The sequence below is a fragment of the Aquila chrysaetos genome, chromosome 20, assembly GCF_900496995.4.
Source record: "Aquila chrysaetos chrysaetos chromosome 20, bAquChr1.4, whole genome shotgun sequence".
NCBI classification, from domain to species: Eukaryota; Metazoa; Chordata; class Aves; order Accipitriformes; family Accipitridae; genus Aquila; species Aquila chrysaetos.
The window spans coordinates 8,057,808-8,078,652 of record NC_044023.1 but is presented as its reverse complement, the minus strand read 5'-3'; the positions used below and the strand labels follow the sequence as shown (position 1 = coordinate 8,078,652).

General features: G+C 64.6%; 2 protein-coding genes across 3 annotated transcripts; both read left to right on the top strand.

Annotated features, from left to right (window-relative positions):
- Positions 1-31: 31 nt before the first annotated feature.
- Positions 32-6,182, top strand: ACY1 (aminoacylase 1). Its single transcript, XM_030043876.1, has 15 exons — positions 32-88; positions 1,553-1,690; positions 2,322-2,386; positions 2,890-2,994; positions 3,111-3,205; positions 3,387-3,463; positions 3,717-3,806; positions 4,052-4,108; positions 4,218-4,291; positions 4,383-4,432; positions 4,627-4,771; positions 4,854-4,922; positions 5,017-5,096; positions 5,375-5,435; positions 5,575-6,182. The coding sequence occupies exons 2-15, from the start codon at positions 1,582-1,584 to the stop codon at positions 5,737-5,739; spliced, it is 1,242 nt and encodes a 413-aa protein (XP_029899736.1). The 5' UTR covers positions 32-88; positions 1,553-1,581; the 3' UTR covers positions 5,740-6,182.
- Positions 6,183-7,710: 1,528 nt separating this feature from the next.
- SEMA3G (semaphorin 3G) lies at positions 7,711-20,762 on the top strand. Of its 2 annotated transcripts, none has more exons than XM_030043748.1 (16): positions 7,711-7,840; positions 12,021-12,181; positions 13,218-13,280; positions 14,887-15,006; positions 15,700-15,790; positions 15,900-16,016; positions 16,269-16,411; positions 16,491-16,605; positions 16,711-16,780; positions 16,990-17,134; positions 17,413-17,644; positions 17,761-17,852; positions 18,102-18,143; positions 18,317-18,542; positions 18,855-18,994; positions 19,096-20,762. In XM_030043748.1, exons 1-16 carry the CDS (start codon positions 7,747-7,749, stop codon positions 19,558-19,560), a joined length of 2,316 nt encoding a protein of 771 aa, XP_029899608.1. In that variant the 5' UTR covers positions 7,711-7,746; the 3' UTR covers positions 19,561-20,762. The 2 variants fall into 2 exon arrangements, with proteins under 2 accessions (XP_029899608.1, XP_029899609.1); XM_030043749.1 differs by having other exon boundaries at positions 17,761-17,855; positions 18,105-18,143.
- The last annotated feature ends 83 nt before the right edge of the window (positions 20,763-20,845 follow it).

Sequence of the window (20,845 nt, the reverse complement as noted above, 5' to 3'; positions counted from 1 at the left end):
GGGGCGGAGCGGAGCGGGGTCGAGCGGGCGGAGCGGGGCCGGGCCGGGCCGGGCAGGCGCCGGCGGCGGCGGCGGCAGCAGCGCGGAGGTAGGGCCGGGGCGGGCGGGGGTCCGGGGAGCGGGGTCGGGCCAGCAGCGCCCGGCAGCCCGCGGGGGGCTGCCCCGGTGCCTTCGTCGTCCCCCCCAAGCCCGCCCCCCCTCGCCATGGTACCCTGCACCCCCCCCCGCCCCGTACCCCCTTGCACCCTTAACCACGGTACCCTGCACCACCAGTGCCCCCCCCTTGCACCCCTCCTCTGCCCTCCTGCACCCCTAACCACGGTACTCTGCATCCCCCTGCACCCCTAACCACGGTACTCTGCACCCCCCCGTACACCCTCGCAACCCCTAATCGTGGTATCTTGCACCCCCCTGCACCCCCAACCACAGTATCCAGCACCCATCTGCCCTCTTGCCCGTGCTGCCCCTGCACCCCAATAATGCAACTGCTGCACCCCAACCCGTGCAGCCTCCTGTACCCCTAACCATGGTACCCTGCACCCCCCTGCGCTCCTAACCATGGTATCCTGCCCCTCGCTTCCCCACCCCCCTAACCACAGTACCCCTGCACCCCTACCCACGTACCCTGCGCTCCCCACAACTCTAACCATGGTGCCCCTGCACCCCAGCTGCAGTACCCCTGCACCCCACTGTGTCCCCTCCCTGCACCCCAGCCATGGTACCCCTATACCCCACCTGTGCCCCTTTGCACCCCTAGCCACAGTACCCCTGCATCCCCCTGCACCCCTCTCATAGTCTCTCTGCACCCCCTACTCCCATATCCCCCCAGTATTCCCCTTCGCCTGTCCTGCTGCACCCCCATGTGCCCCTAAGCACCCCACATCCTCCTGCTCCTCCGGCCACCCAGCACCCCTCAAACACCCAGTAGCCTGTCACCCTCCTGTAGCCCCCCTCAGCTCCTCTGTCCTCTGTAAGCACTTGATTCCCCTTCACCGTCCCCATTTCCCTGCACCCCCCGCGCCTTTCCTTGCACCTCTCCTGCTCCCCCTAAGTAGGCAGTGTCGCCCTTTCCTTACCTGCACCCCCTTACACCAGCATCCTGCCTTCCCTGCCTGCACTCCCCCAGCACCCCTGGGACCTCTAATCACTGGCTAACCCCGACTACCGTGTGCCACTTTCCCATACACCCTTCTTCCCACCATAACCCCCTTCCCCGCCTTGTTGCCCCCCTTTCCTCCCTGCTAGCCCCCTATGCCCCAGCTAGCCCTTCCCTGGATCTCACCCCATACCTGGGCATCACAGTGTGCCCTGGCACCATGTTTGGGGCAGGAACATGCACTTTGGGGGGACGATGAAAGGATGACATGGGGGGCACACCCCATCCTGCCCCTGTACCCAGGTGGGGGGGACTTCTCCCATGGTGGCGGCGTCCCAGGACTTACACCAAGGAGACCTTTGCCCCGTCCCACTTCAGTTTCTGTGACGACCGAGCTTGCTGGCGGACTTTGGAGGGGCCGGTGGGTGATTAACCATCTTGCCACTCTTCCCCCAGAGCTTTGCAGCCCTGGTCCCCAGCCTGACATGGCACCTGGGAAGCCCGGGAAGAGCACGGGGGCCTCAGAGGACCCCTCGGTTACACTTTTCCGGGAGTACCTGAGGATCGACACTGTCCACCCCAAACCTGACTATGGTGAGGATGGGGGGGACAGGACGGGGAGCTGTGCAGGGATCTGGCAATGCGGCTTTGCAGCTCTGGTCTTTGGACCCAGGTGCCTGAGTCCTGTGCCGGGGCTGTTTTGATTGTGGTGTTAAGGAGCGAACACCTTTGTGCCTTATCTCTGCTGGCGCCTTCGGTTGGGGCAGGGACGTCTCGAGTGCACCCAGAGCTGCTGTTTGCTTCCTCCAGCCCTGTGCCCCAGGGTTCCCCCTTTCCACACTGCCCTGGCTCTGGGATGGATGCTTGTGATAACTGCCTGTAGATCTCCTTCCGTTAACCTTTCCATCCTCCCACTAAAGTACGTCAAGATTTTTTTATTGGTGAGGAACTCCGAAAACTCCTATGGAGGACTGCCCCCCCTGAACTCGCCCGCTTCAGTTTTTATTTTTTCACATTCCCCTACTCCTTGCCCCAAAGGGATGGTGATGAGCTGCTCCTGTCCCCGCTCCCGGCCACCTCGTGCCCAGGACCTCCATCACCTGCCCTCTCTGGTCACCCCTTTCCTTGGCCTGGGAGCTCCAGAGAGCCTTGGGGTCCCTGGGGGGTTGCAGTGAGAGGGGAGAGAGATCCCAGTGTAACTTCGGGCATCCCCGCTCCTCCCCAGATGCTGCTGTCCGGTTTCTGGAGCGCGTCGGCACCGACCTGGGCTTGGCCTGCCAGAAAGTGGAGGTGAGCAAGGCGAGGAGCAAACCCCAGTCCATCCATCCATCTGCGCCCGGGACCTTAGTGACTGGGCTGTTCCCCTGTCCGCCACCCCGGAGCTGGGCAGGAGTGAATCGCCTCTGCCTGTAATCCTCTGCTGACCTGAGCCCTTCCTTAAGCCTGTATTCCAGCTAGTCCCCGCTGACCTTTGCAACCGCCTGTGCTATGATTAGCAGGGTCACGTTGGCTCGGGACGTCCTTCCTGCTGGGCACTGGCTGTCCCAGGGGACTCCTGGGTTCATCTCCCCTCCTCTACCTGAATTGCAGCCAGGAGCTCGCACCCGGCTCCGTATGGCTCCTGGGGGTGCAGGCATACCTGCTCCTGCTGCCTGTCCTCTCCCAGCAGAGAAAGGGGTGACCTGCCGGGTGGCATCAAGAAACTTTTCCCAGGCTTTTTGGCTCCAGCCTGCGGGTTCCAGCTCCTCTGTCCCCAGCTGGGACCCTAGTGACATCCTGCCCTTGCCCCACAGGTGTGCCAGGGCCGTGTGGTGCTGATCCTGACCTGGCAGGGCACGAACCCCCGCCTGCGCTCCATCCTCCTCAACTCCCACACCGACGTCGTGCCTGTCTTTGAGGTGCTGGGACAGGGCGAGGGGTGGGATGGGCATGGTGGGGAGGACTGGGGGTGGCAGGCGAATGGAAGCTGGTGCCCACCGTGCCCCTCTGCCGTCACGGCCGCTGTTCCCCGCAGGAGCACTGGACCTACCCACCTTTTGAGGCTGTTAAGGACTCACAAGGCAACATCTACGCCCGGGGTGCCCAGGACATGAAGTGTGTCTCCATCCAGTGAGTGGAGGGCTCTGGGCAGGCACGGTATGGGAATGCCTCTGAGTGATGCAGGACAGGATGCCACCATCCCCCAGGGTCCCTGGGGTTGAGGCTGCCACCGCCTGACCCACTCTGGAGTGGCTTGGAGCACACGAGCCCCTCTCCTCTGTGATGCCAAGGCATCACCTTCTCCCCGCAGGTACCTTGAGGCCATCCGGAGGCTGAAGGCAGAGGGAAAGTGTTTTGCCCGCACCATCCACCTCACCTTTGTGCCTGGTGAGTCCTCAGGGTGTCCCCTCTCGGGGGGACAGGAGGGGCTGGCAGGCTGGGTGATGCTCTGGAGTTCCCCGCAGCGTGGCAGCCGGGCACCCCCCTGCCAGCCTCTCCAGAATTTGAGCTCCCCTAGCTTGAGGCTGGAGGGGTTTCCATTTCTGAGGACATCAGGTGCGCCGGTGTGGAAGGAGGACCTGGGGGTGGTGGGCTGGGGGATGCCCCGGTTCCTTCCTCCATGCCAGGCTCTCCCCCACAGATGAGGAGGTGGGCGGACACAAGGGCATGGAGATGTTCGTGCAGCGTCCCGAGTTCAGAGCGCTCAACGTGGGCTTCGCCCTGGACGAGGGTGAGTGGTGGCAGGGCTGGCACAGGGACATGTCTCCTCTTGGCAGGCACCCCTCTGCCTGTTGGCATCACCCCCTGGGCACCGGCACCTGGCATGGCTTCCAGGGACCCTCTTGGGGACTCGTTCCCTCGGGCAGTGACCCACACGGTGCCAGCCTGGAGGGGAAATGCTGCCAGGGCAGAGCAGAGGGGGGCACATCATGGCACCCCCGTGTGCTGCTGACCCCCCATCTGTGCCCGCTGCAGGCCTGGCCAGCCCGTCTGACACATTCAGCGTCTTCTATGGCGAGAAGAGCCCATGGTGTGAGTAACTGCGTGCCCATGGCTCCGTCCCTGGCTCTGCCAGGTGCTGGGGCACCGGTGCTGCCCTGGGCTTTCTTCTCAACGCCGCCCTCTCCCCCCACTGCCGCAGGGATAAAGGTGAAGTGCGTGGGTAGCCCTGGGCATGGGTCCCGCTTCATCAGCAACACGGCGGCCGAGAAGATGGTAAGAGAGGGGGTACATCCTGCGCAGCCCCTGGGGCTGCCAGGCGCCTGCCTGCAGGCCTGGTCCTCACCTGCCGCCCTTCCCTCCCCAGCACAAAGTCATCACCTCCTTCCTGGCCTTCAGGGAGAGCGAGAAGCAGAGGTAGGAGATGGGCAGCGGGATGGCTGTGGCTTCAGTTCGGTCCACGGAGGGGGTCCTTGGGATCCCAAGCCAGGCTCTGATCCGGCGCCGCCACCCCGTGCCTCAGTTTCCCCATTTGGGGGTGGTGGCAGGGTGGGGGAGCGCTTCCCTCCTCCCTGGGTGGCAGAGGGTGACTCTCCCTTGCGTCCCCCGAGGCTCAAGTCCGACTCAAGCCTGACTCTAGGGGACGTCACCTCGCTCAACCTGACCATGCTGGAGGGGGGCGTCTCCTTCAACGTGGTGCCTTCCGAGATGGCGGCCGGCTTCGACATCCGCATCCCACCCACCGTGGACCTGAAGGTGGGCACCACGCCGGACCCACCTGGGAGGGGAGCGGGTTGGGGGTACCCCGCTCACACCCCTCCTCTGGTCTCTGCCGCAGGCCTTCGAGGAGCAGGTGGCTGCGTGGTGCCGTGGTGCCGGGGACGGCGTCACCTATGAGTTTCACCAGGTGAGGGGTCTTGGCCACCCAGGCGCATCGTGGCTGTCCCTCCCCTGCCGCGTGCCCACCTCCCCACCCCTCACCTGCCCTCTCCCTCTCTCAGAAATGCATGGACCAACATGTCACCTCCACCGAGGAGTCAGACCCGTGGTGGAAAGCCTTCAGCGGGGTCTGCAGGGACATGTGAGTAGATTCCCCAGGAAGGGCAGGACCCTGGTGGGGACATCCTCTGGTGGGAGCTGGGGGATCCCCCGGGGTTTCTGGTGTCATGGCAGGGGTCGGGAGGAGATGCGTCATGCCATGCTAGGGCATCTCCCTGTGCACCCCCGAAAGGAATGGGACTGAGCATCCTGCAGGGCTGAGGGACCTTCCCGGTGTGTTCTCTTTGCCTGCGGGGTGGCAGGGGGACAGGGGACCCGGCTGCCCCCGTGCCCATGCTGACACAGAGTCTCGCTTGTCAGGAAGCTGCAGCTCAAGCTCGAGATCTTCCCGGCTGCCACCGACAGTCGCTACATCCGAGCGGTGAGTGCGATGCCAGCCCCCCCGTGGGTCCCCGACCTGGGGTGAGACCTGCAGCGCCAAGCAGGAGCCGTGCTTGGGCAGAGGGGGGCACCCGGTGCCCGTCCCAGCCCCGGCCTCACCCTGTACCCCCCACCTCCAGGCAGGACACCCCGCTATCGGCTTCTCGCCCATGAACCGTACCCCGGTGCTGCTCCACGACCACAACGAGTTCCTCAACGAGCAAGTCTTCCTGCGGGGCGTCGACATCTACGCCCGCCTCCTGCCCGCCCTGGCATCGGTGCCCCCGCTGCCTGCTGAGGGCTGAGCGCCGCGGCGAGGGGCAGGACGGGGGGTGCTAAGCAGCGGGACGCGAGGCTTTAAAAAGGGGGCAGAGGGTGGGTGCAGCAAATGCCTGCTGGGGACCCAGCTGACATCGTGCCAGGTTGGTTGTGCTCAGTGTCCCGTGTGTTGGCTGTGCCGAGTGTCCTGGCTGTGCCCTCGAAATCTGGGTCCTAGCCACCCCCCTGGGGGTTGCGTCCCCCTTGCCCGGGTGCCAGCAGAGCCTTTCATGGTGCCGGTGGTGCTTCCCCTGTCCCTGTGCCACCTCTGGCTGTGCTGGCTGTGGGGTAAGGGGCTGGCCGGTGCCCCGCTCTGCCTGCCTGTGCCTCATCCTGCCTCCCTGCCCAGCCCTCCCCGCCTGCCGGGGGAGCTGGGACCAGTGCCGCCTGTCCTCCCTATGCAAGTCAATAAATCTCCTTGGTAAGCATGGCCAGGAGCAGGGGGGTCTGTCTGTCTGTGGCGCTGCCCGTGGGGTTGCAGGGAGCCCAGGCACTGTGGATTTCCTCAGCTCCCCACTCCCCTGGGTTCATCAGGCTGGGGGACGGCGCTGTGGGCAGAATCCTGCTTGGGCTGCTCCTCGGGAGCCTCCGCTCCAGATCAGCCTTGGGGTGCTGGGGGAGCAGGAGCAGCCAGCGGTGCTCGGGTTTATCCTGCTCCCTCCCTCCCATCAGCTCCTGGCGTGGTGTTGCTCCCCCAAACGCTTGGGTCCAGGCAGGCAGCGTGCGGGTCCGGGCAGGCAGCCTCCGCTTATCTGCCAGAGCTGCCTGCGGGCTGCATCTCCTCCTTGCTCTTACCTGCCCCGCGCAGCTCCCCAGCACCCGGGGGTGCTGGATCTGTCCCAGAGCCCCGCTGTGCCGCCCGCCCCTGTGGTCTTCCCTGGGGAAACCGGGGCAAGGGCCAGGCAAGGGCTTGCTGAGCCGAATTGGGGTGGTTTTGCCCCGGTTGGCGGGAGTTGCGGAGCTGTTCCATTACAAAAGGTTGGGAGTGAGCCGGGGCCGCCCATTCTCCTGCCCTCTGTTTTAATTAATAAAGCTGCTGCAACCCTCGGGGGGCTGGGGTAAATGAGGCTGCCCCTGTGCCAGGCTGGGAGCAGGGATGAGGCCAGTGACGATGGAGCGCTGCAGGAAAAGCCACCAGCTCCTCTGCTCCTTCCCCTCCATCCAGCGTGGGGGTGTGGGGGGAAATCCAAGGCTTTTGGGAGGGGGGACACCTGCCTGTGCACCGAGGCTTCCTGGGGAAGCCTGTGTGGATTCTCTGATGTCTCACAGGGCCACGTCCTCTGACCCTGCAGCCCTGGGGGAGGCTGGCATGGGAGCAGCGTGGGTACCGCGGGGTCCTGCTTTCTGGCCAGGGTCCCCACTCAGGGCGCGCGTGAGCGGGCACCTTTGCAGGCAGACGGCGGTGCATCCCCGCCGCCCTGTCCCCTGCCCTGTGGGTGCACCGAGGCTGCGTGCAGCACCCCGTGCCCCCCCTCGATCCTGCTCAGCCCCCTTCCCCAACCGGCCTGGTGTCCCCAGCTTGCCTGACTGCTGAGATGGGACCCAAGAGCTGGGTGCTTGCTGGTGCTTGGAGATCGCCCCACGCTGAGCATCCTTCTTGGGGGACAGGCCTGCATGCTCTCTCCTACCGCTCCAGGAGGGCAAGGCGGGGGGACCCCAGCTTCCCCCCACTTGCTCCCCATCCTCCAGGGATGAGCCGGAGGGGCTGGCAGGGTTACTTTTTTTTTTGGGGGGGGGGGAGCTGCAGCAAAGCCCAAACCGCCGGTGGCAGGCGACGATTTGGGGGTGTGCGGAGCTCTCGGCGCTCCCCCCCCCCGGGGGGGCTGGGGCCGTCCCGCCCCGCACGACACCCCCCGCGCATCCCCGCCGTCCCGGAGGATGGGGGGGGGGGGGGGGCGGGGCCGGGGCGGGGCGGGCCGGGGCGGGCCGGGGGCGGTCGGATGGCGGTCCCATAAAAGCTCGGTGCCACCGGCAGCCCCGGGAGCGGCGGCGGGATGCGGGCGGCGGTGCCGGTGTCGGTGTGCTGGCTGGGCGCTGCGCTGCTGGCGGCGGGGCGCAGCCTGCCCCGGCTCCGCCTGCCCTACCGCGGTGAGACCGGCCGGGGGCACCTGCTGCGGGGGGGGGGGGGGGGGGGGGGGGGGGGGTGCCTGCCTGCATAGGGGTGTCCTCAGCTCCCCACCGCCCAGGGTCCGGGTAGGGGCTTGGGGACCCTCAGCCGTGGGCGCCGAGCCCTAAGTGCGGGTTTCTGGTTTGTTTTTTTTTTTTTTTTTTCTGGGGGGGGCACCTTGCGCTTGAGGCTCGGTTTGGGCTGGGGTTTTGGTGGGTGGCTGCTCTGCACCCGTTCCCCCCTCCCCTCTCCACGCGGGACGTGGGGGGGGCCGAGGAGGAGGAGGAGGGGGGAGAGCCGAGTGTTGGGCGGCTGCCGGGGGAGCGGGGGGGATGCGCCGCCGGGCTCCGCGCCAGCCCCGCCGCTTCCCACGCGGGATCGTCTCCCACGCGGAGCGGGGGGAAACTGAGGCACGGCGCTGTTCTGGCACCGGCACGCTCTGGCACGTGGGTTGAGTGGGTGCTGCGATGCGTGGGTGCTCCCCCGGCGTGGGCATCCCCGTGGGTGCTCAGCATCCTGCCCGCGGGTGGGTGGGAGCCGGGCGGACCCCCGCCTGCCCGGCAGGTCCCCTGGGTGCCGCTCAGCCCGGGCACCCTCCGTGGCCCACCGAGCAGGGTGCCAGGGGTGCTGGGGTGCCAGGGGGACCCTCGGGGTGCTGCGCCGGGAGTGCTTGGTTTTTAATTAAAACTCTCCCTGTGATCCTGCTCTGGCTCGCTGCACCCCCAGCTCTGCCAGCTTAATCCAGGGGCTGCTTCCAGCCAAACTTGACAGAGGAGTCTGGAGCGCCCCAATCTTCATCTTGCCTAAAAGCAATGAACCTGCTCTAAAAAAATTAAAATAAAATAAATTGCATAATGCATATCTTCCCTCTTACCAAAGAGGGGAAAGGCCTGGGGCAGCCCAGCTCTCGGAGAGCCCTGGGAGCTGTGGAGCACGTCCCTGTGCTGGGGAAAAGCTGCCATCTGTCCTTGTGCTGCCCGGGTTGGGGGTCCCCTGGCCCTGGGCCGTGGGCTGGCTGCATCCCTGGCTCTGTCCTGGGAGAGAACGGGTGGCCCCAGGGGCTCCCTCCCTGTTGAAAGGGGGAAACTGAGGCACGCAGTGGCCCCGCTTACCCTGGGAGGCAGCAGGCGCCCAGGATGGCTCCTGGCTCTGCCCTGTGGTGGGATCCCCTGTCTTCAGGTTGGGCTTGGCAGCAGGGCTAGGAGGTTTGGGGGTCCCGGCAGAGCCTGGTTGTAGGGCTCGGGGTCTGGCTCGGCCTCTGATCCACTCCAGCGTGGTCCGGCCGTGCCGTGCAGTTCCCCAGGTGAGAGGGGCTCCCTGGGGCCGGGTGGGCTCCTCGGCCTCCCGTGGGGAGCGAGCAACCTTTTGAAGCTTTTTTTTCTTCTCAAGCTGATTATTCTGTTCCTATTCCAAATTGGAAACAGAAACTGAATTTCCCGTGAAACAAATTCTGCCACCGCCTTCTCCCTGGGGGGAAGAAAAAGAAAATGAAAATTTCAATTAAAACCATTAGAAGCCTCTGAAATGAAAACTGGGGCGAATTGAAGCTGCCTGCACTTAACTCTTTGGCCTGGGCTGTGCGTGGCTGGCGGCTCTGGCTGCACGGCGACGTTTGAGGGGGTGATAGGGGAAGGTGTCGTGCTGTGAGTGCAGGGGTGGCCGCGTCCCCAGCTGTCCCTCTCACTTCAAGCTACTCTTTTCTTTTTGCTTTGACTTCCAGCAGTGGCTTGTATAAGAGGGGGAAGAGCATTTTGCTGCTGCGTGCACCAGGAGCATCGCAGCACAGCCCAGTGCCCTCCAAGCTCTCTGCAGCCCCTCCTGAGGAACCCCCCCACTTGGGGGTGGCTCCTATGGGACCCCCTCCCTGGGGGTAAAGGGGTCCCAGGGATGGATAGGGCATGGCAGGGTGCTGCTCCCTGGGGAGATGAAGCCGGGGGGGGGGGGGGGGGGGAAAGGGAAGGCACCCCAAGCCCGTGTAACCCGAGGCGCAGGAGGAATTTGCCAGGGCTGGGGGAGAAGGGGAAGCCTTGCCTGAAACAATAAAAGGAGCCCGATGACTTTGCCAATGTTATTCTGAGCTGGGAAAATATTATTGCTGGGCAAGAATAGAAGGAGACGACAGCGTTTTCCTGGGCTGAGCCCGGCGATACAGGAGGACCTGAGATGTTGGGAGGGCACAGGGAGGAGGGTACCCCCGGGGAGATGGGGCTGGAGGGGCCCTTAGTGCCTGGTGCCAGCTCTGCTTGCAGGCACAGGGTTCTTCCCAGTGAGTGTGGAGCTGCTGGGGCTGTATCCCTCCATGCCACCAACATCACCAGTTAGGGCACTGGGACTGCCCTTGAGTGACTTGGTGGGGATGCGAGATGTGTGTGATGGGGTGGAGATGGCTGTGTCCCCCCCCGGGGATGGAGCTCATCTCCCTTGCAGGGAGGTCCCAGAAGAGGCGTTTCCCACTAGGATGGGGCATTGCGCCGCTGGCCACCTCCTCGTTGGAGGTGACAATTGTCCCCCCACCAAGAGCAGGGCTTGGTACCCCAGTGTCTTGGGCTGCTGGCAGCTGAGCCTGTCCCAGTACCACCTCCCCTCTCATGGGGACATGTGTGGGGGATGCTCTGGCTGGGGGTTTCCCTGGGGTCAGCAGCGGCGGCTGGCAGCCTTCCTTGGTGGAGGGTGTCTGGGGACATGGCTGTGCTCATCAATGGTGCTTTGTCCTCCTCCTCCTCCACCCGGCGGTCACGGTGGCCTGGCCCGGGGTCAGGGCGGTTGCTGGGACAGGGTTTCAGAGCCCGGTGAAGCTGAGCCATTCCCTCTTGCCCTCTCCCTCTGCAGCAGCTGGGTGGGCGCCACTGTGCCGGGGTTTTCGGCTTACTGACCCCGAAAGTTATTTCCCACCAGGAACTAGTCATGCCACTGCCCCCGTGGTGCTGTCACCATGAGGGTCCCCTTGGCATCCCATGGGATTCTGGCTTGGACTTGCTTTGGGAGCCTGGACTGTCAGACCCTGTTGCTTTGGGACGTGATGTCCACCCCAGGGACACAGCGTCCCCATGCCGGTGCGTCTCCCCAAGTGTGGTCCCCATGCCGTGGCAGGGAGGAAGCCTCCCCAGCAGTGAGGTCTGGTGGCTGTCGCAGCGGGCTTTGTGTGCCGGTTTCCGCATGGCACTGGCTGGGTGCCGGCTATTGTGTCCCCAGCTGGCACCCGGGGCGGGGGCAGGACCCGCTTTCTGCCCACCCTCACCACCCTCCCGGGCTCGGCGCAAGCCCAGCCTGGGGCTGACGGCACGGCACAGCCTTTGCCAGGCTCTCGTGCACCCCGACTCACTGTGGCACGGCTGTGGTAAGAGTCAGGGGTGGTTCAGCCGAACCTTGCTGGGGGCAAACTTGCCTGGGAGCCCGCTGCCTGCTGGCTCTGCAGCTTTGTGTTTGGCTGGGAGGGAGAGCAGCACCCCGGGCAGGGTAAGGCCGGGATGCCCGCACCTCTGGGAAGGGATGGAGATGGGTGCTGCTGCCCGCAGCAGCTCGGAGCAGCTCTTCTGCTGGCCCCAGGACGGCTCTGCAATACTCAGAAGCAGCAGTTTGGAGGGATCCTCCCGCCTCCATGCCCAACGCAGCCCTCCGGTCACCCCCTTGAAAAAGCCAGGACCCCTTGGTGCCGCCACCAGGGTGGGGGGTCTGAGCATCCTTTCACATTTCCCAAGCAGGTGTGAAGGGTGTTCAGGGGGCTGCGAGCCCGCACGGCACCTGCGGGTTGTGTTGCCCCTCTCCGTTTTTCATTGCTGCGATGCCCCTTTGCTGCAGCACCCTCTGACAACCGGGGCCTCATGTGGGGGGGCTCCTGGCGGTGTGAAAGGGCACTTAGCTGTGGGACATTACCCATCGCTTTTCCCTCCTGTCCTCGTGTTGGGTGACAGCTTGAGGCCCCGGGGCTGTGCTGTCCCGGTAGGGTGGGTTGTGAGCTGGGTGGGCTGGAGACCCCAGCGTGCACAGCAAATGGAGGGATGTGGCTGGGGGCCACCGGGGAGCAGGACGTCCCCCAGGCTTGAGGCGAGCACTTGTGCCGGTGGCTGGGAGGGGACCTTTGAAGTAAGCAGTGCTTACAGAGCCCTGCGGGTCTTCGGGGCCGGGATGGCTCCTCCTGATGCTTCCCTCCCTCCCTGGCAGAGCTTTTGGGCACCAACCGCTCCGTCCTTTTCTTCGGCCACCAAGGCTTCCTGGGCTTCCGCTCCCTGTACCTGGATGAGTACCGCGACCGGCTCTTCATCGGGGGGAAGGATGTGCTCTACTCCCTGCTCCTGGACGGGGCCGGCGCAGACACCAAGGAGGTGAGCTGGGTCCTGCTGAGCACCCCGGGGTCTCCGTCCCCACCCTGGCCCCTGTGCACTCCTCGTCCCTCTGGGCGGACGGTGCCCAACCGAGCCAGGTGAAGTCACCCTGAAATAAGACCTGCCATGGGGATGTCCCCATCTCAAGCACCCTGAAATGCATCCAAAAACTTGTACTGCCTGGCAAAGGAGGGCTGGCCGTGGTGGCTGGAGGGCAATTAGCTGGCAATTAGTCATGACTGGCAGCCTAGGAGACCAGTGGTGCAGCCCACCAGTGATTCCTGGGTGCCTAGTAGGGTCTCAGACCCCACTCTTCTAAAAAGCTGCCATCGGGAGAATAAGTGCTCCCCATCCCCATCTGGGCATCCCCTTCATGGACCAAATATACTGCCAAAAGGAACTAAAAGTATCCATCGTTGCAACGAGCTGTGCCAGGGCTCGGCTGGCAAAGCCCCCAGACCTCTCCAAGCCTCTTGGTGGGAGAAGTGACAGACTAGAGCAATAAAGCTGAGCGGTGATTCCTCTCCTCCTTCACCCTCTCCTCTTCGAATTCTTGGTTTTTAAACATGGTTCTGGCCGTTTCTAGCAGAAGAAAGCAGAGAAGGAAATGAAGTGCCCCTTGGCGTGCTGGGTCACCGCGATGGGGTCAAGGGCTTGTGTACCCAAGCTGCCCTTAGTCCGAGAGCTGCTGAGGGCTGGGGGGGACTCGGGCTCCATCGCTCCCTGCTGTCCCCCAGCACCCTTTCCCCAGGCCACCCACAAGTCCACCCCCTTCCAGGCCGGCTCCGGCCATCCCCAGCGTGACCACTCAAGCCCAGCCTGGCTGTGGGCTGTGACCGCCGGGGTGCATCTCCTCAGGAGGACGGGTCCTTCCCTGGGTTGCAGGGTGGGAGGCCTGGGCTGGGTGGGCTCTGTCGGTCCCTCTCTCTGTCCCTCTCTCCATCCCCATGCCATCGGCAGCCTGGGGATGTGTATTTGCAAAGCTGGATCCCTGCTGTCCCCCCTCCCTGCTCCAACAGGTCCTTTGTGTTTTCAGATCTACTGGCCGCCCCTCCCTGGGCAGACGGAGGAGTGTTTTCGGAAGGGGAAGGACCCAGGGGTGAGTGTCACCCATGCGTGCTCTGCCCTGAGCTGGGGGGGTCCCCTTGTGCCCCTGTGCCAGCCAGCTCTCCCCGTGCCGGGGCTGTGCCGTGTCACCCCCCCGGGGATGGCCTCATGGGGCTCGCAGGCCAGTTAATGCTGGGGCAGAGCAAGGGACCATCCTGGTGCATGAGGGAAACTGAGGCAGGGAGTGGGTGACCAAGCCTGGCTATGCGAGGCGCTCGCTCCGGGTTCTGGAAATCCTGTCTCCGGGGCTCTGCTCAGCCCCGCGGCCGCAGGGCAGTGGGCAGTGTGCCCCAAAGGTGGCTGCACCGAGCGGGCAGGGACAGCCGGGCTCCGAGACCCGAGCTCAGAGGAACCAAAAGCCCCGTGCTGTGCTCCAGACCCCAGCGACGTGGTCTGGCCCACCCTGGCCATCCCTGAGGGTGGGAAATCTGTAACTCGCTCAGGTTCAGCGACCTCACTCCCCAAACCTCACCCCTCTTTGCATGCCCCCTGCCCCAATATGAAACAGGACTATGGCAGGGAGAAAGTCCCCGAGGCTCCCCTGGCCCAGACGAATTGCTCCCAGGAGTCCCCATCCTGCTCTGTGTGTTTATTTTACAAGCTCTCACCGACAGATGCAAGCCGGGGCAGGCTCAATTTTTTATTTTTCTTGAACGTATATTTTTTTTTTAACTTGCTATTTTAGAGGCTCTTTGCAAAGGGAAAATAAACAGCGGGGAGGCTGGGAACCCCCGGGGCAGCTCGGTGGCGGTGTTCCCAGCAGATGAGGGGCCTCGTGTCCTGCCGTGGGGGGGGGGTGATGGGGGGCAGGCAGGGCTGGCGCTGGCTGGGGGGAGCTGCCGAGCTAACGGTGGTGATGCCTGAGTGGGAGAAGGATGGGAGCCCTTTTCCAGTGGGAACTGCCAGGAGACACAGCGCAAGGTCAGAGGTGGCAGGTCTGCGTCCCCAAGGGCGTCACTGCTACTGGTCCCCAGTAGAAGGGGACAATCCCAGACAGTAGCGATGGGGGCTGTCCTGGAGACAGCCGAGGATGCCCGTGGGTATCCATCTCCGTCTCCCGCGTTTCCTCCTTTTGTTTTGTTGCCTGCGCAAGCAGGAACACGACAGGGAAGGACGTCCCTGCATCTGGTCACGTCCTGGGCGCCAGGAAGAGGAGGGTCCCCAGGGGTTTGGGGCTGGGTGTAGGAGCTGCAACTGGGAGCTTGCTGGGCAGGTGACCTTGCTTCCCCAGCCAGTGTGGGCTGTGTGATGGGGTGAGCACATGGGTGCCCACGGGTAGGAGATGCCCAGGTGCCGGCTGGATCACGTGTGGTTCTCCTGGGGATGCTCTCAGTGGCAGGAGGACCAGTAAAAAGCCCCATTCTTTTGCAAAGGGCTGGGGTCCACCCAGATGAAGCCTGTGCAAGCCCTGTCAGTGGGTGCAAACTGCCGTCTCACACCCCTGGCACTGGGCTGAAGGCAGAGAGCCTGGGTGCAGCCCAGGGAGCCAGGGCTGGGGCTCACCCATCGTCGCAGGGTCCCAGGCAGAGGCAGGGAGCTGTGGGTGGGCGAAGCACCGAGCCCCCCATGACCCTTCCCCTCCCCTGCTGTCCCCTCAGACCGACTGCGCCAACTACATCCGTGTGCTGCACCCCTACAACCGAACACACTTGCTGGCTTGCGGGACGGGTGCCTTCCACCCTGTCTGCGCCTTCGTCTACGTGGGGCACCGCGGCGAGGTAGGGCAGCACCGCGGTGGGGTGCCCATCCTGAGCACCCCCGGCGGGACACCGCTGGGAGGTAGATCCCCATCATCTGCCTCCCTCCTGGGGGGCTTCAGGACCGTGTGGGGATGCTGGCTGTGGTGTTTGCCCCACGCTGAATACTTGGCGGGGGGGGGGGTCAGGAATCAGCTCCCTGTTGCCCCTTTGCCCTTGCGCTACCGCCTCCCCAGCTCCCCCACCCTTCTGGCCTGGCATCGCCTTTCCAGACATGTCCCCTGGGGCTGGTGTCCTGCCAGGGGCTGCAGCGTGGGTGGCGTTTCCTCCTCTCCCAGCTCGCTGCTCATAAATCAGGTTGGCCGGGGTGGAAAGGCAGGGCCCCCTGTTCCCTCCTCGCAGCCTGGCGCCGTGCAGGCAGCAGGAGCCCTGCCCATACCCCAATGCCTCCGGCCAGGCTGATGGACAAGCGGTGGGGCCAGCGGGTCCCTTCAGTTGCTGCACATTCTCATAGGATTAGACTTGCCTCAAAAAGCATGGATCCCGCTTCCAGACGGTCCCTTTGGGAGCGCTGGGGCTGCGGATGCGTGCGGCGAGGCGTCTGCGAGCTGGGCAGGGACCGGCGCCAGCCCCTGTGTGCCCAGGCACAGCCCCACTGCCAGGGCACGGCTGGAGGCTCACCTGCCTGCTCCCTGCCTGCTCCCCCTCGCCCAGCACACCTTCAGCCTGGATCCCACCAGCGTGGAGACCGGCCGGGGCAGGTGCCCGCACGAGCCCAGCCGCGCTTTCGCCAGCACTGTCATCGGTGGGTTGTTTTCCTTGGGAACTGAGAGCCTTTGGAGTGCCGGGACCGGGGACGGTCCCCGTGCCAGCTGGGGCTGGGTCTCAGCCCCGCGGCGGGGTGTTTTTGCCAGGCGGGGAGCTGTACGCCGGCCTCACCGCAGATTTCTTGGGCCGCGATCCCGGCATCTTCCGCAGCATGGGGACCCGCTCTGCCTTGCGCACCGAAGTGGACCAGCGCTTACTCAACGGTAACAGCTCACCTCTGCCCTTCCATCCCCCCCAGATGGGCTAATGCTGGGCACCACGAGCCTTGCGGCGGCCGGGGCATCTGCTGGCCATGGTGAGGCATCCCCCGTGCCAAGTACGAGCAGGGAAGGGTACCGGGGCAGCAGGGTCTGGGGGTTGTCCTGGCTGGCATCCAGCCCCAGCGTGGTGCGGGAGTCCGGAGGCAGTGGCTGTGCCCTCTTGCCACACCTGACATGGCCGACTTTTGCTCGTAGATCCCAAATTTGTGGCAGCCCACTTGATCCCAGACAACGATGACCGGGACAATGACAAAGCCTATTTCTTCTTCACGGAGAAGGTGATGGAGGCAGACAGCAAGGAGCACGCCATTGTCAGCCGGGTGGCGCGGGTCTGTGTGGTAAGTTGCTGGTGGGGACTGCAGGGGACAGGGATGCACCAAGCCACAGCAGTGGCTCTGATGCTCTCTGTCCCTGCAGAACGATGCTGGTGGCCAGAGGGTGCTGGTGAACAAGTGGAGTACCTTCAACAAAGCCCGGTTGGTGTGCTCTGTCCCTGGCCCCGGTGGCATCGACACCCATTTTGATGAGCTGGGTAAGGGATGCATGGAGCTGGGGACCTCACCAGGGCTGGTCCCTTAGTCGGTGGCTTCAGGAAGCCCCTGGGCTTCCAGGAGAAACCTCATGGTTTCATCCCCAGAGGATATCTTCTTGCTGAGGACAAAGGATGGGAAGAGCCCTGAGATCTACGCCCTCTTCAGCACTATCAGGTGGGTGGTCCAGCTCCAGCCTCTGCAGATATCCAGCTGCAGCCACCCACAACCTGCCCAGTCACCATCCCCACGTGGCTGCTGGCTGTTCCCCAACCTCCGCCAGCTCTGCCCCGGTCCATACGGAGATGGTGGTTCTCCCATGCCCCCCACCAACGCCACCGGCGCCGAGCATGGCCCTGCTCACGCCATTCACCGTCCCCTTTCAGCCATGTCTTCCAGGGCTCCGCTGTCTGTGTGTACCGCATGGCCGACATCCGGGAGGTCTTCAATGGGCCCTTTGCCCACCGGGAGACCCCCCACCACCAGTGGGGTGCCTACGAGGGCAGGGTGCCCTACCCACGGCCAGGCGTGGTGAGCAACTCCCTGGAGCTCCGGGTCCCCTCCGCTCCTCCAATTGCTCTTCGGGGAGGTGGGGGGGCAATCCCCCATCTTCTCACCTGCCGGGATGGGCTCCCTACGGGATCCACCCCAGGACAGCTGGGGACCAAGGTCTGGCAAAGGGGTGGAGAAGATGCATCCCAAATGGGAAGGTGGGGAGGGACCCAAACCAGCTCTGCGGGTGATGGAGGGGGAAGGAGGGATGGGTGCCGGGGTGGTCGGGCTAAGCTGGTCCCCTCTTGTCCCCACAGTGTCCCAGTAAGACCACCAACCAGCCCCGGCGGCAGTACGGCACCACCAAGGACTTTCCTGACGAGGTGCTGCACTTTGCCCGCGCACACCCCCTCATGTACAAGCCCGTGTACCCCCGGCACCGCCGGCCCCTCCTAGTGAAGACCAACCTGCCCCACCGCCTGCGCCAGCTCGTGGTGGACCGGGTGGAGGCCGAGGATGGGCAGCATGACGTCCTCTTCCTCGGGACGGGTGAGCGGCAGGAGCGGTGTTCAGGAAGGAACCCCGGCGCTGGGGCTACTGGTGGGCACGCCGATGGGGTGTGCAATGGCAGGGTGCTCACACCTCCATCCTCCTCCTCACCGCAGACGCAGGCTCAGTGCTGAAGGTGGTGGTCCTGCAGAAGACAAGCTTGGCCACGACCGAGGAAGTCGTCCTGGAGGAGCTGCAGGTTTTTAAGGTGCTCTTTGCTGTCCTGCTTGCAAGGGAGGGGGGCAGTGGGGTGGGCTCAGGTTGGGGACACACGTAGGGATGGAGGCTCAGGGCTGTCACAGTGCTGTTGGGCACTGGGAAGTCTCAGGGCTGTGAGGGCAGTGGGTGGCTGGGGGTGTCCCCCCAGTGCCCCCCCAAAGCCCTGGCGGCTCTGAATGAGCCAGGCTCTCCACGGCGAGGTTTTCACCACCCTCGTGTCTGCTCTCCTCCTCTGCAGGCACCTGTACCCATCACCCAGATGGAGATCTCCGTCAAGCGCGTGAGTACGGACACGGCTCGGCCACGGGGCTGGGGACGGGGCAGGTGACCAGGAGGGACTGAGCTGTTGTCACCAGCCTCTCAAAGCCCGTGTGGTGCTTGCCCCAGGGGGGGTCCCTGGGCACCATGCCTGCAGGGGCTGCCAGCGTCACCATCTCCGTGCCGTTTCCCCAGCAAACGCTCTACGTGGGTTCCAGCCTGGGGGTGGCCCAGGTACGGCTGCACCAGTGCGAGACCTACGGCACGGCTTGTGCTGAATGCTGCCTGGCCAGGGATCCCTACTGCGCCTGGGACGGCACCGCCTGCACCCGCTACCAGCCCTCTGGCAAGCGCCGCTATCGCCGCCAGGACGTCCGCCACAGCAACCCTGTGCACCAGTGTCTGGACCAGAACCTGACTGGTGAGGGACTGGGGGGTGGCCCACAGGGCTGAGGGACACTCATCCAGGTGCCCCGAGACGTCCCGGCATCCACAGCCCTCGGCACGCAGAGGAGCTTGCGGCCATCCCAGGTGGGCTGGGGTACCCTCATCTGCCTGTCCTGTAGACCGAGGGGTGCCCCAAGAGAAGGTGGGTGCTGCTGGGGCTGGGGTCTGTCCCCAGGGAGAGGGAGAGAAGGGGACTGAAGCCACATGGTGGCCCAGGGAGGCTGACACCCAGGCAAGTGGAAGCCTGGCTCTGCCTTCCCTGTGAGCCTGTCCGTCTTTGCCCCAGTGGATGATTTTGAGAGCGTTGAGGAGAAGGTGCTTTATGGGGCAGAGGACAACAGCACCTTCCTGGAGTGCGTGCCCCGGTCCCCGCAGGCCAGCGTGCAGTGGTTCGTCCAGAGGCCCCCCGATGAGCAGCGGGACGAGGTGAGGCTCTCCCTGCACCTGCCTTGCTCCCCTTGGGAGGACACGGGAGGGATGTGGGGCCAGACCCAGACCCCCCCCCCCAACCTCCCGGTGGCTGACAGGTGAAGACAGATGAGCGGATCCTGCAGACGGAGCAAGGGCTGCTCTTCCGCAAGCTGCACCGCCATGATGCCGGCGTCTACTACTGCAAAACACTGGAGCACGGCTTCACCCAGACGGTGGCCAAGACGGCCTTGGAGGTGATTGCCAGTGAGCAGCTGGCACACACCTTCCCCCGGGAGCGGGGGGATGAGTCCCCACGCCTGCCTTGCCCCGAGCTCCGGATGGTGCCTCAGGCTCCCAAAACTTGGTTCAAGGATATCATGCACCTCATCAGCTCCCAAAACCTGCGGCGAGTGGAGGAGTACTGCGCCCGCCTCTGGTGTGGCAGCCGCCCCCACCACCGCAAGAGCAAGCTGGCCCAGGCCAAGCACGCACTGGCCGGCGTGGACGTGGGCAAGAAGGGACGGACGGCCAAACCCCACGGCGAGAGGAACCGCGTGCCCCGGCAAGCGGCAGCCACTTAGAGAGGGCAGGGTAATGGACGTGGGGTGGCCGTGGGCAAGGACCAGCTCCCCGTGCTGCTGGCAGCCCTGGGGACCTCCTGCCCTGGCGGGTGGCTTGCAGCGGCACCAGCTTGGTCCCCCCCGGCCGCGGTGATGGGATGCCAGGCCCAGCTCCTGGGCAGGTCCCTGTCACCCTCGGTGGCTGCAGGGCCACCTCCAAAATGGGACGCATTGGCCCCCCCTTACTCTCGCTGGGTTCTGCGGCAGGTGCGGGGCCACGGTCACTGGGGCGGGTTGGGGCTCGGCACGTGCGGTGCCACCGCGGTGCCGTCACCCCAGGGAGCTTGCTGGCTGGCTTTCTCCGCAAATAAAGGGGCCGAGCGCGGCGCCGCGGGGAGCGGCTGACAGCTCCAGGCTCTTTCCATGCCAGCACGGGGCCTGGGGAAGATGATGCCTGCACTCACGGAGCAGGGGGAAAACTGAGCATCACCCCAAAAAGCCTCTGTGTCCAGGATGAGCCCTGTCATCCGCTGTGCCTGGGGAGCCAGAGCCGGGCCATGCCGCCCAGGGCATACCCTGGTGGACAGGGCTCCTTCCGACCTTCCCTGTGGTACCAGGACACACTCAGCAGTGCCAGCGTGTGTCTGGGTGCAGCTCCCCGCTTCCCCTCCATCCCCACCCCAGCCACTGACCGTTTTAGGGCTGGGCAGGGTCGAGGAGGAAAGTAAACGGCTGTGGGCAGGTTAGACCCGTTCCTGGGTAAACACGGGAGAGGCACCGATGCCACCGCCATCACTGTGCGATGCCACCGCCATCACTGTGCCCAGGCGAGAGCGGGGACATGCAGAAGAAGGTGGCCCCAGCACAGTTTTAGGGGGCTGCACCACAGCCCAGGTGTGTTTCTGGTGGTGGGTCTAAACCAGCACCCAGAGCCTCCCCCAAATGCAGGGGTTTGGGGGGGTAGGTGCATGGAGAGCACCCCCAGGCTGCCAACACCATCCTAGGCTGCCGGCAAGGTGCTCGCTTGCTTTCCTCGCACAACATGAGCTCACTCGCCTCACCCGGTCAGCCTGGGGTGATAAAGATCTCCCCCTTCCTGAGGCAGGGCAGCCCCACACAATGGTGTGAACCGCGGCCCTGCAGGGACGGGCATTGTTCAGAGGCAGAGGAACGGGAAAGAAAAATAATAATAATAATTAAACCCCCTAAATAGCTCATGCAAAGCCAGGTGATGATATCATCGCTCCTCCCTCTGTGTGTGTGTGTGTTTGTGCTGCAGCCGCGGTGCCTTTGATGGGAGCAAAGT